We start from the raw sequence: 19,449 nt of genomic DNA, 5'->3' as shown, positions 1-19,449 counted from the left end.
TTGGCCATGGTCAGGGTAGTAGCTGTCAACACTAATGGACTCAGGGATAGGAAGAAGATGGAGCTAGTGTTGGCAGCATACAGGGAGGAGATCATATATGTCTACAAGAGACACATTGGACAGATGACATAATGGAAGACGTCAGAAGAAGGTGGAATGGACAAGTGTATGTGAGTAATGGTACTGTGTATGCTTGTGGGGTGGCTATTCTGGTAAAGAATGGGGTGGTGAACAATTTAATGAATGATAATGAGGGAAGAGTGGTGGGAGTGAGTGGTGGGAGTGGGGTTTGAATACCAAGGGATTGATTATGCACTGTATTGCATATATGCTCCAAATGTGGATAAACATAGAAAGGTTAATCTTTTGTGTTGGGAATTGTATAATGGTGGGGTATTATAATGTGGTGAAATTTAGGAATGACCCGTCACGCCCAGTATTATTGGAAATGATGTGCACAAGAGGAATGGTGGATATATGGAGGGAGGGGCACCCTGATGCGCAGGTTTGTTCAAGGAGACAGATGGTGATGGGGGTTTTGAGACAAACAAGGATTGATTTGTGTTTAGTGAAGAGGGAGGTGAGGCACCTGGTTGGAAAGGTTGAGTATCGGTTTATGGCTTTTAGTGATCATGATGCTTAGTCTTTCCGGCTAGGTGCGGGGAATGTAGGGGGAAGAGGAGGGACATGGAGCGTTAATGCTAGTTTGCTTAAAGTGAAACGTTTTGGGGTGATGGTAAGAACTCTTATTGAGGCATTCTTTTGATTAAATCCGCCGGTGAGGCTGGACTGTTCCTTCCTGTCTGTGAGGCTGGACTGTTTCTTCCTGTGTCATTCTCTACCTAGGTTGTGCTCAGTATACCCGGTCCAACGTAATGGTTATTACAACACAACCAGCCTATTCTGGCAGTGATGGATGAGAGGCAGACACAGAGCTCCTAGTTTGCACAAATATGTCGTAGAGAAGGGTAGCAGAATTGCAATGCCACTACTTGAAACTATTGGGTACCCCTTCTCCAATGACATCCAAAACCTGAGCTTTCCAACCAAATTTTTCTAACGAATAAAATACTCTGCACCCTTGCTGGCTAGGGATGAATGATTTGTTGCCAGGTGTCTTTTAAGTTTGCTCGGAACCATCTCTTGGTTTGACAATTTCATACCACATACCAGGCACATAGGGAGAGGGCATGAGGGGTCCCTGGCCTCTACAACCAACGCTGCTGAGCTACCACTGGATGAAGTTGACGATCTGATTCTGAAGTCTTTCTTTTCAAAAACTGTTCCATGATAGCTCCATGTGCTCCAGGCAACAGTCTTATAATGCATTGCGCAGGAAACGAACAAAAAAACAGTAGGCTATTTCCGTCATACACTGACCCCGGTGCTGACGTTGTGACATGGGGAAAGGGGCATGTGAGACACATTTTGATGATGCGGCTAATGATCTGCATTTTCATGTTAAGTTGCGCCCGGTTGAGAAACACTGCCCTAGACACTACACACACCCTATCCCTTCACCTCTGGACACTAGACACACACCCTATCCCTTCATCTCTGGACACTAGACACACACCCTATCCCTTCATCTCTGGACACTAGACACACACCCTATCCCTTCATCTCTGGACACTAGACACACACCCTATCCCTTGCTTATTGTGTTAAAAGTATGCAGTATAGACCCTCATGGAGTGACGTTCCACAGTGGCCACACCTCTCTACTGGGATATAGAAGTCTGGTTTCCAGTGGGGTACAATCGTCTTTTAACTATGATGCAGATGATTGATGGTGATGACTGCTAACTATGTCAATGACACCCCAAACAAATGGCAACGTTTATTGAGACATAACAATAATAACAACAGTGAATGTGAAAAGTGGCCAAAAAGCTTCCGGTGTCATTATCATATCAAAAAGCTGTATTTAAGTTTATAAAGTTGAGCCAGACGACACATTGCACTGTTGAATTGGTGTGCCCAGAGTGTTCTGAGTGTGCCCATGTTAAAAGATAAAAGTGGAGTAGTGTATTCATTACTTAGCTTCCTGGTTGATTCTTATCCTCTGAGCAGGAAACTTGGGTATCATCTGTGTATGAGTTTCCAAGTTGGAAGCGCTGTTCTGAGTTAAAACCTGATTCTTCAAGACAAAAAAAAGTAATAGAAAGGAGAAAGCTGTGGTGCTGGAGAAGTCTACTTGAAAAACAATGGCAGTAAAATCAGATGAATCAGTCCCCTCAGATGAAACGCTTCAAAGGATTCAATACTTGAAAAGAAATCAGATAGGGGCGACAGCTTGGCGGCTTTAGAGAGGAGGAGAAAGATAGTGGGAGCGTCTTTCGCTCCTGATCCATGACAATCTGTCACTTTGGAGCCTACTCTGAATAGTCATGATGACTGACCATGGCCTTTGGTGTTATCTAACCCTCTCACTATGGCTTTTAGGATTTGATTCATGGAGAGTACAGGCAGAGTGGGTTGGGTTTGTTTTGACTTTCTGTTTTATCTACACAAGTACCATGGGGACCTCCTGGACCGAGCCTGGGTCGAGATTGCCTCTAATAGACGACAGCGATAAGGGTGAGTAGCTAGGAGTGTGTGTGTGTGTGTATATGTGTGTGTGCGTGCGTGCGTGTGTGTGGAAATGAAGAGCAGCAGTATTTGACCTTAAATCTGTGTGAGCTCTTCTTATCTGAGAGGCCAGCAGAATGCCTCAATAACTGTGATTAGAAGGGAGCACAGAGTTGTGTGTGTGTTTATCGGTGTTTGTGTGTGTGTTATTGGTTCCATAGACTGACCCAGAGTTGTGAGTGGCCAATGGGGATGAAGCCAGGTAGGGGCGACCTATACTGAGGTTATGATCCACCTCAAGTAGCTTCAACTCTGAGCAGCCCAAACTGGGCTCAGTCAGGACAGAGAGACAAGGACACATTATACAATATGAATGAATTAATGAATGAATGAATGGTCTTCATTGTCATTGATATAGTACAGGTACCAAACAACGAAATTTGGGAGGGGGGGCTCCCCTGGTGCTAGGAAAGAAAAGAAAAAAAAGAAAGAAAAAAAAGAAGGGAAAGGAGCTGGTTTACATAAATAAAGGCTATGTACACTATCCACTATACTATACTGTACAAATAAAACACTGTGCTGTACTCTATGCTATACCTATTCTAACTGTAACCAGGGAGTAGCTAAAAGGACTGTAAAATTTAGGAAGGGGCTGGTTATCTAACTAACTCTAAGCTAAATAGGCAGTGTAGGAGGATACAGGCAGGGGGCGCCAGCAAACCGTTAGACTAGCAGTTACTATCGTTAGCATTAGCATGGGAATTAGCATTAGCATTAGCATTGGAATTAGCATTAGCATTAGCATTGGAATTAGCATTAGCATTAGCCTTGGAATTAGCATTAGCATACAAACAACTAACACACGGTAACGGTATCACATATGAACAAACACATTTATTTACAGAACTGATGTATACATCCCCAGATATATACATTCCCTCCCCGCCGGCCACACACACACTCAATCACTCACTCATAGTCTCTGGCCTGAACAGGCTTATAGTCCCGGGCTGTGGTGCGCGTTGAGGCCTGGTTGGATGGCATGTGCGTCGAGGAAGGTAGCAGACGAAAAGGGGGGGGTGACGTAGCAACGCGGAGGGAAAGGGCCTTCTTCGTGGTCCACGACGAGGTGAAGGGCCCAGGTCCGGTGGTCCACGTCGAAGCTCCGATGGAGTCAGCGTTCGGTCGCAGTCCGCTCGTGGAGGCGACGAGTCTGTCCAGTTTGGCGTCTCGCGTGGTCCAACGTTAACAGCCGGCTGCTGGCAAGGCTGTCTAACGGGGACACAACTAAACGGGCTATACAGCTCTGAACTCGATAATCACTTTCCTGGCGTCTTCAGCTCCTGCACGGTGTGCGTGTTACTGAATCCGCCATCTTAGATTGACTTCTCGTTGCTCTCTCTCGTTTGGTCTCTCTCGTTCTGATTCTCATCACACACTGACACACTGACCACTTCCGTCTCTTATATATACACCACCGAACCTAGCATCCGGGTCACGGACACACCCCGGATATACTACGTCATCAAACATATACATAAACATTACAATAATAATACATACACCTTCATGAAACGTACAGAAATAGTATGGAAAATAAGAAAGGAAATAACAGGGCAAAAGGGCTGATTTCGGGGAAACTAAAACTGGCTCTAAACTGTGGGCCTTCATAACAGCCGCCCCATGAAACCCTCGGTTTCAGTTAACTAAGGAAGGCACACTGGCTAGGCTGCTCTAGCAGCGTGAGGTAGGAGGTGATAGTGTCCTTGGTAATTTGAGGGAGCTCAATCAGGCGTGCCACAGGTCGGGTGTAAGTGCGACCACCAACGTCCACGATGGCCGTCCGCACCCTTCCATCCGGACCCGGCAGGACCTTGGTCACTCTGCCTGTCTGCCAGGCGGCGCGTGGAAGGGACTGGTCGATCACCAGTACCACGGCACCTTCGGACAAGTTGTCTCTCTCCCTCAGCAGAGTCTTCTGCTTCTCCTCCTTCTCCAGGGCGCGGATGTGCTCCTCGAAGCAGATCAGAGCGTCTTCCTTGTCCATGTTCTGCAGCTCCTCGTACTCAGCGAAGGTGGGGTTGTCCAGCAGGTACTGCTGGGCCTCGGACCAGGTGGTGCGGTAGGTGACGTTGGCCATGTTGTCCAGAATGCTCTTCAGCGCCTCCCAGTTCCTCTTCCTGAGCTGCTTGGCTTGTTCCTTCTCCTTCTTAGCCTGGTAGGCCTTAAACGCTTGCTTCTTCTCACTCAGCTTGGGCAGGGCGCTGTAGCGTGGGTCGTTGATGATCATTCTCATGGCTTGCTCCCATGACGCGTTGGATGAAACACCCTTCTCCTTCAGAAGCTCTTTGAAGGCCTGCTTGGCCTCCTCTTTTGGGTTCCACTTGTACGTTTTCTTCGCCAACTCCGGCCTTTCCTCCTTGGAGGCGTCTACAATACTGGCTGAGACTTCCATGGCTGACGTGTACTCGACGGAGTTGACGGGTGCGTCAATGCTGACCTCGGCCACGTGAGGGTGCATGGCCACCTGCAGGTGTTCCTCGGCAACAGCTGTTGCCGCCATGGCCTTCATGTCCATCATGTTCGCCATGGTAGCAGCAGGATCAACCTGAAGAGTGGGGACGGGGGCGGTGCCAGGAGCTGCAGCTTCTACCGTCCCATTCTCCTCCGCTTTGATCATCGCTTCCAGATCTTCCAGCTCTTTGGGCTTGGTCCACCGGGACTCCTTAGTCTGGGAGTTGTAGTAGTAAGGCTTTCCCGTGTCAGACTTGTACTCCTTCCACGGGCACTTAGACAACATTTGCTCAGCAGGAGATTTCAGGTCGTCTGGTTTCTCCCATGAGGACTGTTTAGTCTCTGTGTTGTAGAAGTAGGTCTTCCCATCCAGAGACTTATGCTCTGTCCACAGAGGCTTCTTCTTTGGTTGGTCATCCTGTGGTGAACCATTTGTGGTACTAACTGTTCCAGGTGCACTGGCAGCAATAGATTCCACTCCAGGCGGTCCGGTTGGTTGGTTTGCTTCTTCGGTTCGGACATGGAGGGATGACGTAGCTCTCCCGTCTCTATCTCTCCCCTCGGTAGCGCCTTGGAGGGCCCACCCAAGCGCAGTCTTAACAGCCATCGGGCAGCCTCGTGGTCCTCTCAGCGGAGGACGGAGCGACACGATCAGTTCAGCGTTGTCCGAGCCGATGAGAAGGGTTGGCTCCGCTCCTTCTATCGGATGTAGGTCTACTCGCCGTAGGTGGGAATATCTTGCGCGTAATCTCTCCAGGGGGTAGTCGTAGCGGGAGAGCGCTAGCTGGTCTGCGGTGAAGACATTCCGAAGCCGATATCTGTCCGACGGCCGCCCCGCCGGGGAGATAGAGAAGTTGATTCTCGCCCCGGTGACCTCTTTAAGGTCGCGACGTATCGTGCGCAGAGTCAGCTTCTCCGCAGTCCCTTGGAGCCCCAACTGGCGCACTGCCCCCTGGAGAAGGATGGTCCGTTCCGACCCGTCGTCTAGAACGGCGTACGTGTCGTACACAGCGTTGTTGTGGTGAAGTCGGACCTTCACCACCTTCAGTAGGACCTTGGAGCCGCTGCTCCGGGCTGGGTCTAGGTAGTAGACAGGTGTTGCCTCTTCCGGTGCGCTACCGGACCTAGGGCTTCTGGTGCCCTCCGTGGACCTGGCGAGGGAGACCTCGTGTAGGATGTTGAGGTGGACCTCCTCACAGCGGTTGCACTTTCTCCTCAAGGTGCAGTTCTTAGCCAGATGGTCGCGCCCACAGTTCCAGCACCTCTTGTTCTCCTCGAGCCACCTCTGCTTGGCCTCGGTACTCAGGTTGTTGAAGTCACTGCACTCATTGAACCAGTGCTCGCTGGTGCAGTACGGACATGGCGGTGGACCTCTCCGTCCCTTTTGAGGGGGTTGAGAGGAATCCTTTCCCTCAGGTCGGGCTTTCCTCTCTCTCCGAGGCTCCTCCTCCGTGTGCAGCACTCCTACTGGGCGTCCTCTGTTCGAGCTCGGCCCGTCCCAGCGGTCTCCCTTCTCCCTCTCCTTCTTCGGCTCAGCGTAACCCATGGCGTCTACGTTGGTGTCATGCACTTCCTCCAGTAGGAACTCCGCGAAGGCAGCCATGCTCAGACCCAACTTCCCGGGGTTACGAACGCGCTGCTGTCGCCGGAACCTCTCCTGCCGGAAGCGTGGGATCTTGCGGAGCAGCCGCTCTACGTTGGAGGTGCTGTTGATCTCGCTGGCGCCAGCTGGGCCCTGCGTCTTCAGCATTCCAACCAAGGTGTGCACGCGGAGCGCGAAGTCATCCAGCGCCCGTTCATCCTTGATGGGGGCCTGCTGTTCGAGGGCTTGCAGTTCAGCAAGGGCGTGGTTCCAGGGACGACCGTAGCGGGCATCCAAGTCGGCGAGCGCTCTGGTGTAAGGTGTCGGTGCGGAGGCATGGGCCAGTACCATGTTGTGGGCTCTGGGGTTCCTCACATGCTGAAGGAGAATCGCATATTTGTAGGACTCTGAGCAGGAGTCGTCCAAGAGCGTGTCTAGGCAGATGCGTAGTTCCACATACTGGCTCCTGTCCTCGTCCTTGAAGAAGGGGAACTTGGGTCCCTCCACCTGGGGAAACATCCTGTAGTGGATGATCGGGGCTGGAGTGACGGTCTGGGTGTCCGGCCTGCATGCATTTTGGTGCACTGGAGGACCTAGGGGTGTGCTACGCTCTTGGGGAATGGCTCCCCTCCCGGGCAGCGACGCTGGCTCCCTCTGGGCCGCGTAGCGGTCGGGTCCCTGGTCCTCTTCTTTCCAGGTGGTCAGCTGGGCCTGTAGTTGGACAGTCATGGCGGGGGTCATGGAGCCATCGGCGGGGGGTTCAGGAGATGGCACTCGAGAGGGCCGTGCGGATGATGCTCTGGAGCTACGGGCCGACGGAGTTCTGCTGATGCACACGTCGCGCATGGTCTGCATCATTTCCTCCATCTTCTCTGCGTGCAGTTGCTCTCTCGCCATCTGCCTCTCCGCCGCGCGTTCCGCCCCCTCCATCTGGAGGCGCTCGCGCTCGTACTGGATGCGTTCCCTCTCTAACGCCTCCTGGCGCTGTCTCTCCGCCGCACGTTCCGCTCCGTTCATCTGGAGGCGTTCACGTTCTAGCGCCTCCTGGCGGTGCCTCTCCGCCGCGCGTTCCGCTCCGTCCATCTGGAGGCGTTCGCGTTCTAGCGCCTCCTGGCGCTGGAGGCGTTCACGCTCGAACTGGAGTCGTTCCCGCTCTAACGCCATCTCGGCCTGTTGGCGCTCCCGCTCTAACGCCATCTCGGCCTGTTGGCGCATACATTCTGACAGCGTGGCACTACTCCCTCTGGAGTGCAGGCTATCCGCCCCAGAGGCAGAACTGCCCACAGAAACCCTGGACCGGGAGGAAGCCACTGAACGGCAGGAGCTAGGTCTCGAGCGCGCCGTACTGGGAGGCAGATCGTTAAGGCTGAGGCCCTCCCTCTTCCGCCCGCAGGCGCTGTCGGACCGGGCCTCTCCTTCCTGCTCTTCCGTTTCTACGGGAAAAACCCTGCTGTTCTGCCATCTCATCCTCCGGCTGGTGCTCGTTGATGGCTGTCTCGGTGCTAGCCACCCGCTCGCCGGCGGACACCTCGGCCTCTCCGACCACCGTATCCCGTGGAGTGCGCTCCTCGCTACCACTCAGTGAGCTTTCGAGCTCAAGCTCATACTCCTGTAACCTCGGAGGCAACCGCGGGACTCTCTGTGGTCGTGGCTCTGGCTCAGGGGGCGGAGAAGGGGGGGTAACTGTCTGGTCTGGTTGGCTGCGCTCAGCCATGCTATCACTACACTACCTATCCGGCTCGAAGGACCAATTGTAACCAGGGAGTAGCTAAAAGGACTGTAAAATTTAGGAAGGGGCTGGTTATCTAACTAACTCTAAGCTAAATAGGCAGTGTAGGAGGATACAGGCAGGGGGCGCCAGCAAACCGTTAGACTAGCAGTTACTATCGTTAGCATTAGCATGGGAATTAGCATTAGCATTAGCATTGGAATTAGCATTAGCATTAGCATTGGAATTAGCATTAGCATTAGCCTTGGAATTAGCATTAGCATACAAACAACTAACACACGGTAACGGTATCACATATGAACAAACACATTTATTTACAGAACTGATGTATACATCCCCAGATATATACATTCCCTCCCCGCCGGCCACACACACACTCAATCACTCACTCATAGTCTCTGGCCTGAACAGGCTTATAGTCCCGGGCTGTGGTGCGCGTTGAGGCCTGGTTGGATGGCATGTGCGTCGAGGAAGGTAGCAGACGAAAAGGGGGGGGTGACGTAGCAACGCGGAGGGAAAGGGCCTTCTTCGTGGTCCACGACGAGGTGAAGGGCCCAGGTCCGGTGGTCCACGTCGAAGCTCCGATGGAGTCAGCGTTCGGTCGCAGTCCGCTCGTGGAGGCGACGAGTCTGTCCAGTTTGGCGTCTCGCGTGGTCCAACGTTAACAGCCGGCTGCTGGCAAGGCTGTCTAACGGGGACACAACTAAACGGGCTATACAGCTCTGAACTCGATAATCACTTTCCTGGCGTCTTCAGCTCCTGCACGGTGTGCGTGTTACTGAATCCGCCATCTTAGATTGACTTCTCGTTGCTCTCTCTCGTTTGGTCTCTCTCGTTCTGATTCTCATCACACACTGACACACTGACCACTTCCGTCTCTTATATATACACCACCGAACCTAGCATCCGGGTCACGGACACACCCCGGATATACTACGTCATCAAACATATACATAAACATTACAATAATAATACATACACCTTCATGAAACGTACAGAAATAGTATGGAAAATAAGAAAGGAAATAACAGGGCAAAAGGGCTGATTTCGGGGAAACTAAAACTGGCTCTAAACTGTGGGCCTTCATAACACTAACATTTCCTATTCTCTGCAACCTTATGTACCCTAGGGTTGTCATATTGCACATAGTGTTATTGCACATTCATTTAAAGTGTCGCAGTTTGCAGGCTTGAAATGTACACATTTGTGCCTCAGCACTACACCTGATTTTCAATCCAGCAGCTGCCATCAATCCGTCCAGACTGTCCAGGGCCCAGAACCTAGGTCTTTGCTGTGTTCAGGGCCTGGATGGCCCTGGGGTAGAAGCTGAGCTTCAGTCTGTTTGTCCTTGCGAACATGGTCCTGTACCGCCTGTTCGAGGGCAGCCAAGCAAAGTGTTCGTACCCAGGGTGGGATGGGTCTCTGGAGATCTTGGAGGCCTTCCTGATATGATAGTGTTGCATTTCTGATTAGATTTCCATTCAATGATTTTCAGTTGTATATTGTTGACCATTGAATAGGGATGTAACGATGCATCGTGAGACAGTTAATTATCGATACAAATATGTGATGATTCAAATCAGTGAGATGAAAAATGAATCGCGATTCTCTTTTTAAACAGCAGAAGGCATAATCGTAAAAAAAATAAAAAATATATATACAGAAGTGTGGACTTAAAGAACAGTATTTGAACTGCATAAGTGCATCCATGAATAGCGCTTTGTTCTGAAAAATATTAAAATAATCAATGAAATGCAATTGTGTAATAAACATGTTTCTCTTTAAGTTGAATTGTTTGGTCAAGTTGAGGAGGAACTCTCTGGAAGCTGGAGCCTTTTCATCTTGGCTGTTACACCTGGAACAGACATTTACAATCCTACAAGCCTTGAATCTTAATTAACAGGTAGATCTACATCACCAAAGACACAGGACATCTGCTAGACCTCACAATATAAGCCTATACAATAACTGCCTCTTTGAGCTGTCACTGTAAATCTTCATACTGTCACGATCCAACTATGTTCTGTTATGGAAGCTCAGTGGGTTATGGTGATTGGTTACCCAGGGTACTTGGCTTGGGGGCGTGGCTTGCCTGTTGGCAGGTGTGATGAAGTGTGCTGATTTTCCACCTGTGAGAGAAGGAAGGGAAGAGAGAGAAGGAGATGCCATTCACGAGAGACCAGTTATGAACCCTTGTGATATTTACCCAGAACGTTATTCCATTGGGACTGTGACCTACCCCCTCGTCTTGTCCGGTTTTGTTTCGTTGTACTAAAGTGGGGAAAATAAGTCCTTCACCCCCTGCTGATTTTGTGAGTTTACCCCCTTACAAAGAAATGAACAGTCTATAATTGTAATGGTAGGTTCATTTTAACAGTGAGAGACAGAATATTTTTAAAAATACCAGGAAATCCTGTCCCAGAGTCTACTCAACAGAGAGGTCACCTCCTGTCTCAGAGTCTACTCAACAGAGAGGTCACCTCCTGTCTCAGAGTCTACTCAACAGAGAGGTCACCTCCTGTCTCAGAGTCTACTCAACAGAGAGGTCACCTCCTATCTCAGAGTCTACTCAACAGAGAGGTCACCTCCTGTCTCAGAGTCTACTCAACAGAGAGGTCACCTCCTGTCTCAGAGTCTACTCAACAGAGAGGTCACCTCCTGTCTCAGAGTCTACTCAACAGAGAGGTCACCTCCTATCTCAGAGTCTACTCAACAGAGAGGTCACCTCCTGTCTCGGAGTCTACTCAACAGAGAGGTCACCTCCTGTCTCAGAGTCTACTCAACAGAGAGGTCACCTCCTGTCTCAGAGTCTACTCAACAGAGAGGTCACCTCCTGTCTCAGGTCATGTTCTCACATGAAAATCCGAATCATGACACGGAGCAAGTGGATTATTTCTTATTTTTAAATTATTTCTCTGATTTGCGTTCTCACAGCCCTTTATGTAAACGAAGTAACATACGCAATTGAAGCAACACGCATGCGCTGTTGTTTTCCTATGGACAGCCTCGATGCATCGTTTCTAATCGGAGCGAAATCACCCTTTTCAAGCGGAGCATCCGTCGGCTGTTTGCTCCAGGAGTGACTTCGAATGCGCGTTCTCACAGCTCCAAACGACGCAGAGCAAAGCAAATTTTAGCCTAAGCAACAGACGTGGTAGTTGATAGGTCCGAAAAATTGAAAATCGTTCGTCCCTCTCTTATCCAGATCAACACGCCTGCGCTGTTGTTTTCCTATGGACTCTGTCGGGCAGCGTTCTCACCAAAAGCGAAGCGAAGCAAAGTGATGGATGCGTCGTTTGTAACCGAAGCGACCACCCTTTTCAAGCGGAGCATCCGAGGGGTGTTTGCTCCGGGAGCGACTTCGAATGCGCGTTCTCACCGCTCCAAATTACGCAGAGCAAATCGAACTTTATTCAAGTGAAGCAAATGTTCTAGTGAGAACACCCCCCTAAACTCCGATTCCAAGTGAAGCAAATGTTCTAGTGAGAAAACACCCTCAGAGTCTACTCAACAGAGGTCACCTCCTGTCCCAGTATCTACTCAACAGCCTAGAATAGATGCTGTTTTACCAATCCCACTGAAACCTAAAACCCTGTCTCCATGGAAATGTCTAATTTGATACTAGATGATAGGTGGCATTATCGTGACAATTATCAAAATACTGCTAAAACATTTTGTAAAACACGCTTGTCCACAGTGTCATGTGTAGTATAAAAGCTGTCCATTTTACAGATACAATTTGAATTTAGATGGTAGAGAGATTGCATGATGACTACATCAAACATGTTCGAGTAGATACCGTTACATCTATTTTTAAAACTAGAGATGGTCAACGTTATATATTGATATTTAACCTCTCCTCACCTCTCCATTCTTCTTGAGAGCTGACCTGCTACTCTCCCTCCTTCCCCTCTACCGCACATCCTTTGTGTTCCACAAGCTGCAGTTCGCTTTAGGTCAAACAAGATGTAGGAACATTTTATTTTATTTTATTGTGATGTCTACTTTGTAGTGTATACTTTGTATACTCTATATGTGCATGGATCAAGGATCAAGGACTTCCTGACCGACCGCCCCCAGAGGGTGCGGGTGGGCCCCCACACCTCCACAGCCCTCAGACTCAGCACTGGGTCCCCCCAGGGCTGCGTGCTAAGCCCCATCCTCTACAACCTCTACACCTACGACTTCACCCCCGTCCACCCCAGCAACTCCATCGTAAAGTTTGCAGACGACACCACCGTGGTGGGCTGCATCTCGGGGGACGACGAGGCGGCGTACAGGGATGAGGTAGAGCAACTGAGCAAGCTGTGCAAGGTTAACAACCTGCTGCTGAACAAGTCAAAGACCCAGGAAATCATCGTGGACTTCAGGAGGAAAAAGTCCAAGATCCAGCCCCTGCTCATCGACGGAGAGAGCGTGGAGAGAGTCTCAACCCTCCGATTCCTGGGGGTGCACATACAGGATGACCTGTCCTGGAAGAACAACACAACAGCCACCATCAAGAAGGCACAACAGCGGCTCTACATCCTGAGAGTCCTCAGGAAGGAACACAGCAAGCAGGAGATACTGGTGACCTTCTACCGCGGCGCAGTGGAGAGCATCCTCACCTACGGCATCTGCAACTGGTTCTCCAGCTGCACAACCGCGGAGAGAAATGCGCTACAGAGAGTCGTGAGAACAGCCCAGAAGATCACCGGCGCCCCCCTCCCCTCTCTGGAAGAGCTGTACAACACACGCTGTCTCAGGAAGGCCTCCAAGATCTCCAGAGACCCAACCCACCCTGGGTACGAACACTTTACCCGGCTGCCCTCGAAAAGGCGGTACAGGACCATGGCCGCAAGGACAAACAGACTGAAGAACAGCTTCTACCCCAGGGCCATCCAGGCCCTGAACACAGCAAAGACCTAGGTTCTGGGCCCTGGACAGTCTGGACGGATTGATGGCAGCTGCTGGACTGAAAAAATCTGGTGTAGTGCTGAGGCACAAATATGTAAATTTCAAGCCTGCAAACTGCGACACTTTAAATGAATGTGCAATAACACTATGTGCAATATGACAACCCTAGTCGTCTATCTGTACAGTATAGTATAGTGGATAGTGTACATAGCCTTTATTTATGTAAACCAGCTCCTTCCCTTCTTGTGCTTTTTTTTAGTTTTTTTTTTCTTTCCTAACACCAGGGAAGCCACCCCTCCTAAATGTCGTTGTTTGGTACCTGTACTATAGCAATGACAATAAAGACCATTCATTCATTCATTCATTCATTCATTCATTCATTCATTCATTCATTCATTCCATTCATTCATACTTTCACGTTCTGATCATACCGTAGCGCTTCACCTGATGATACCGCACACACAGGGTTCACCCGTACTGTCACTGGAGCAACGAGTAGAGCTGCACTCTCACTAGAGCAACGAGTAGAGCTGTACTGTCACTGGAGTAACAAGCTGTACTGTTACTGGAGTAACAAGCTGTACTGTCACTGGAGTAACAAGCTGTACTGTTACTGGAGTAACAAGCTGTACTGTCACTGGAGTAACAAGCTGTACTGTTACTGGAGTAACAAGCTGTACTGTTACTGGAGTAACAAGCTGTACTGTTACTGGAGTAACAAGCTGTACTGTCACTGGAGTAACAAGCTGTACTGTTACTGGAGTAACAAGCTGTACTGTCACTGGAGTAACAAGCTGTACTGTCACTGGAGTAACAAGCTGTACTGTTACTGGAGTAACAAGCTGTACTGTTACTGGAGTAACACGCTGTACTGTTACTGGAGTAACAAGCTGTACTGTCACTGGAGTAACACGCTGTACTGTTACTGGAGTAACAAGCTGTACTGTTACTGGAGTAACAAGCTGTACTGTCACTGGAGTAACAAGCTGTACTGTCACTGGAGTAACAAGCTGTACTGTCACTGGAGTAACAAGCTGTACTGTTACTGGAGTAACAAGCTGTACTGTCACTGGAGTAACAAGCTGTACTGTTACTGGAGTAACAAGTTGTACTGTCACTGGAGTAACAAGCTGTACTGTTACTGGAGTAACAAGCTGTACTGTTACTGGAGTAACAAGCTGTACTGTCACTGGAGTAACAAGCTGTACTGTTACTGGAGTAACAGGCTGTAATGTTACTGGAGCAACAAGTTGTACTGTTACTGGAGTAACAAGCTGTACTGTTACTGGAGTAACACGCTGTACTGTTACTGGAGTAACAAGCTGTACTGTCACTGGAGTAACAAGCTGTACTGTTACTGGAGTAACAAGCTGTACTGTTACTGGAGTAACAAGCTGTACTGTTACTGGAGTAACAAGCTGTACTGTCACTGGAGTAACAAGCTGTACTGTCACTGGAGTAACAGGCTGTAATGTTACTGGAGCAACAAGTAGAGCGGTGCAGGGTTCATCTATATATCGCTCGCGTTGCAATTGGAAGTTATCAACAGATGATAATGTGTAAATTAAAAGTAGTTAATAGAGAAGTTCAAAGAGCTGATAATGAGTTGGTAGTCGGCTTCTTGGCCTGTCACTGGTGGAACACACTGGCACTAGTTTTAACAGTAAATGGAGCAGTAACACTGGTGAACCCATAACCTTCCAGCAGATGTATGACCTTAGAGTTTGACACCATGGTTTACTGTTGAACCTCACGAGTGCAGCGGTATAATCTGTATAAATGTGACTTCATTGTTTTCTTTTGACTTCAAAGTCAAACCTGTAAATCAGTTTGAGAACAGCTCTAGTGCCAGAACTGACGTGCGTAGGGAAATAAAGAATTGAACAACAGAAGGGTTTTGTTTAACTAAGATGCCGGTGTCATCCTCTGGGTGTGTGTACTAGGCCTTCTGCTCTCATTGTTGCCAACAGGTGTGTGAGGAGGTGTGTGTGTAGGGAAAACAGCTCTGTGGCTCTCCTCCAACGCTGCAAGGTGTGTCAGGGAGTCCCTCCCGCACTGCACCACCAGCCGCCAGCCCCGCAGGGCACCGTGAGGAGGAGAGACAGGTGTCCTGGAACACACATGGAAACACACACACACACAAACATACACACACACACACACACACACACACACAAACGAACAAACACACACACACACACACACACACAAACACACACACTGGAGCACAGGCATACACCTACACACACACACACACACACACACACACACACACACACACACGCACACACACACACACACACACACACACACACACACACACACCAACAAAAGGCCAGTTGAAATGCTCATCAGACTATGAAGAGAACAGTGTCAACAGTAACAGGACCAGACATGTCTACAGCATTCTCTACTTTTCTACCCTCCAAACTGCCTCTGGGAGCTGCGTGACGCTCCGGTGCCCCTCTCCTGGCACAGCAGCCTGCAGTATGCTCCTCTCCACCAGGGGGAGCCCTCTCTGCGTGTGTCTAAGGGCCGCATCCACCAGGGCTTTCCTCTCGAAGACCACTGGCAGGAAACAGGTGAAACAACATGTCTGTTGGTGCTTCACTGAGGGCAGTTTACCCCCACCTGTCCTAGATCTGTGCCAGTGGACATTTTCAACGGGAAGCCAACTGGTGAGGGAAAGGGACATGAGGGGGGGGGGGGGGCAAAACACATCCATCATCCAATTATGACTCTAATAGACATTTAATTTGGCTCTGGGAACGATGCTGACCCGATAGCGTCTGCAGTCACGTTCTGTATAATCCACAGAGGGAGGAAGCTAGCATTTAGCTAGCATGCTAACTGTCCACCTGACAGAGGCTTTGTGTTAACAGAGAGAAAGGCACTGTGCCAGACAGTGTGTGTTGGGGATTCAAACCACCTGCAGGTGCTCTGGAACCAGAAGCAGCAGATAGATACACACACACACACACACACACACACACACACACCACTTGCCTGCGACTGTCTGTCTGGAGGCTGTGTGTTCCCACGACATTGCTGGGCAGCTCTCCTGCTTGGAGCGGTGGTTTGGAGAGAGAAAGAAAAGGGGGAGGGGGGGCAGACAGAGAGGAGTCAACGTCAGTCATCTCTGTCTAAGTGGCCCCGAGGTTTCCTTGTCTGCAGCCAGCACGGTCAGGATGTCAGGTACTACATACACTAGTTCTGTGTCAGCTAGTACAGACACTAGTTCTGTGTCAGGATGTCAGCTGGTATAGACACCGGTTCTGTCAGGATGTCAGCTAGACACTAGTTCTGTGTCAGGATGTACTAGTATAGACACTAGTTCTGTGTCAGGATGTACTAGTATAAACACTAGTTCTGTCAGTATGTACTAGTATAAACACTAGTTCTGTCAGGATGTACTAGTATAAACACTAGTTCTGTCAGTATGTCAGCTAGACACTAGTTCTGTGTCAGGATGTACTAGTATAGACACTAGTTCTGTCAGTATGTCAGCTAGACACTAGTTCTGTGTCAGGATGTACTAGTATAGACACTAGTTCTGTGTCAGGATGTACTAGTATAGACACTAGTTCTGTGTCAGGATGTACTAGTATAAACACTAGTTCTGTCAGTATGTACTAGTATAAACACTAGTTCTGTCAGGATGTACTAGTATAAACACTAGTTCTGTCAGTATGTCAGCTAGACACTAGTTCTGTGTCAGGATGTACTAGTATAGACACTAGTTCTGTGTCAGGATGTACTAGTATAGACACTAGTTCTGTGTCAGGATGTACTAGTATAGACACTAGTTCTGTGTCAGGATGTACTAGTATAGACACTAGTTCTGTGTCAGGATGTACTAGTATAGACACTAGTTCTGTGTCAGGATGTACTAGTATAGACACTAGTTCTGTCAGGATGTCAGCTAGTATAGACACTAGTTCTGTGTCGGAGAGACTTTATTATCACTATCATGGATTTAGACAGTTTGAGTCAGTAATAATGACTTTCAGGTTATTCAATTGACACTGCTGTACATACTAGTAGTGTCTCTTCCGGAGCTTCAGGGCCAAAACTCAGAGGCTAACCAACAGCTACTTCCCCCAGGCGATCAGGCTCATAAACAAGCCTACTGTAAACAATTGACTATCATCCTCAAGCACACCCCATGTGACCAGACTACCTAACCTTAAGCACGCACTTTACTCAATACTACCTCTCACACCCACTGCCAACAAGTGCAATACTCATGACATTCTACTTGTACTCTTTTATTTGACTATTTGTACTGCTAATTGTATATTTGTCTCCCACAACTGTCACTTGTCCAAATGTGTCACTTATGTCTTGTACTATTGTCACTTTGACTTATCTTGCTATATAATATATATGCCATTTAGCTGACGCTTTTATCCAAAGCGACTTACATTGCAGTGAGTGCATACATTTCAGTATATATGGTCCCAGCGGGAATCGAACCCACAACCTAAGCGTTGTTAGCACCATGCTCTACCAACTGAGCCACAGAGGACCACATCTTGCCTATTGCCTTATTGTCCTGTGCTGCAATGTCAGGAAACGAAGCCTAAGAGTTTTACTCTCTTACACTTGTGTAATATGACGTAGCAATAAAAACATGAAACTTGAAACTAGTAGAAGGTGACACGTTTCACCTCAAGTTAACTGAAATTCAAGTGGTGAAAAGGACCTGGTGACGCATCGCAGCCTGTCCCTCAGCCGAACGCTGCGCTGCAATAGGCTCTTCCTGTGAAACGCAGCGCTCTGATTGGCCAGGAGGACTGACCGCGCCTCCTCCCTCTGCGAGGCCTGGGCCCACCACACCTTCCACGCCGCGGCCAAGCAGTGCACCCTGGGGGAGAAGTGGAAGAAAGGGTGCTTGTTAAGTTTCTTTTGAGTTTAGTTTTTTTATCACGTGTCACATGGCCATTGTCACGGGCAAGTTATCACAACATCACAGTGAGTCAGCAAAAAAACAAAACATGTAGTGAGTCAAAATAATTGATTGTATGGGGCAGTGGTGGCCTAGTGGATAGTGAGTTGGGAAAATCAATGACACACTCGCTAGTCAACTAACACAGCTTGTTTTGTGAGCCTTCTAATAATGTAAATTAGTGTTATAGTTAACTAGGTAGCAGCAGTGTAGATGTGTGTTGTGATTCTCAACAATGTTGAAATGTATTTCAAAATAAAAGTCAACATTTTGATTGGTTGCCGACTTGGGGCCCAGGCTTCTCATAGGGCTTTCACACCGCCAAGGAACCATGCCTGTTCCCGTTCTGGACCCTCCGAACCTTGGTGCTGTCTGGCGAACCAGCGTTCATACAAATGTAACGAGAACCATCAGCTTCATCAATGTTGGGTGACGAAGGGGCGGGATAAACAAAAATGTCACAACAATATGGCAGCTACTTAGGATAATAGGATAATATCTTCCACTACAGTATCTGAAATAAACACTATTTTCTATGAAACATGTTCTCTTATTATGGCGCTTCTCCACTACCGTCCCGTACCATACCAAAACCTGTGCGCCCGCTTTGTTTTGCTTTCTCCACTGCCAATTGGCCCGTACCGGGCCGTAGTACCCGTACTGATTTTAGCTACCCTTCCTGACTCAGAGCGAAAGGTACTATCCGTGCTACGATGTGGCGCTGCAGACCGTTGATTGGTCAATGGAAATCGTTCACATTTCAGAGATGTACAATCCTGTTTATTTAGAAATAAATTATTCCCTGTGGCGTTTGATGGTAGACATGTTTCATGTAAAGTTATCTATTAGGCTGATTTGTGCATGATAGTCGTGCGTTTTGACCGAGTTCATGACGCATTTCCCCCCATTGATGTGACACTATAGCTGTATAGCAGCACTTATTAAACCAAAACAACCCGCAATCTAATCCTAGCAGTTGTTATTATGTAATATTATTGATGGATGTGCCATTTTTGATGGAGCGCAGTGAGCAGGAGACTGGATGTGAGCATGTAGTTGACTAATGCCGTGGACAGCCAGCATTCCTGTCACATCGGATTTCGGAACGCCATAAAAATAAATCTGCGCTCCCTGTCTAACGTTATACATCTAACGTTACATGTTTTAAGGGTAAGGGTTAGGGTTAGGCTGCTCCTGTCCATGTAGGAT

The 19,449-nt window shown here is 48.7% G+C and overlaps 1 protein-coding gene across 1 annotated transcript; it reads right to left on the bottom strand.

Moving 5' to 3' along the window:
• Positions 1 to 2,867: 2,867 nt before the first annotated feature.
• On the bottom strand, positions 2,868 to 18,573 carry LOC308160452 (pre-mRNA-processing factor 40 homolog A-like; the record flags this gene model as incomplete). Its single annotated transcript, XM_080534366.1, has 6 exons — positions 2,868 to 2,897; positions 4,505 to 4,780; positions 4,814 to 5,592; positions 10,458 to 10,525; positions 17,998 to 18,159; positions 18,560 to 18,573. 6 exons carry the CDS (start codon positions 18,571 to 18,573, stop codon positions 2,868 to 2,870), a joined length of 1,329 nt encoding a protein of 442 aa, XP_080390492.1.
• Positions 18,574 to 19,449: the final 876 nt, after the last annotated feature.

This window comes from Nansenia antarctica (genome assembly GCF_963989245.1).
Source record: "Nansenia antarctica genome assembly, chromosome: 6".
NCBI lineage: Eukaryota > Metazoa > Chordata > Actinopteri > Argentiniformes > Microstomatidae > Nansenia > Nansenia antarctica.
Note: the sequence above shows the minus strand (reverse complement) of the source record. Positions and strands in the feature narration are given on the sequence as shown.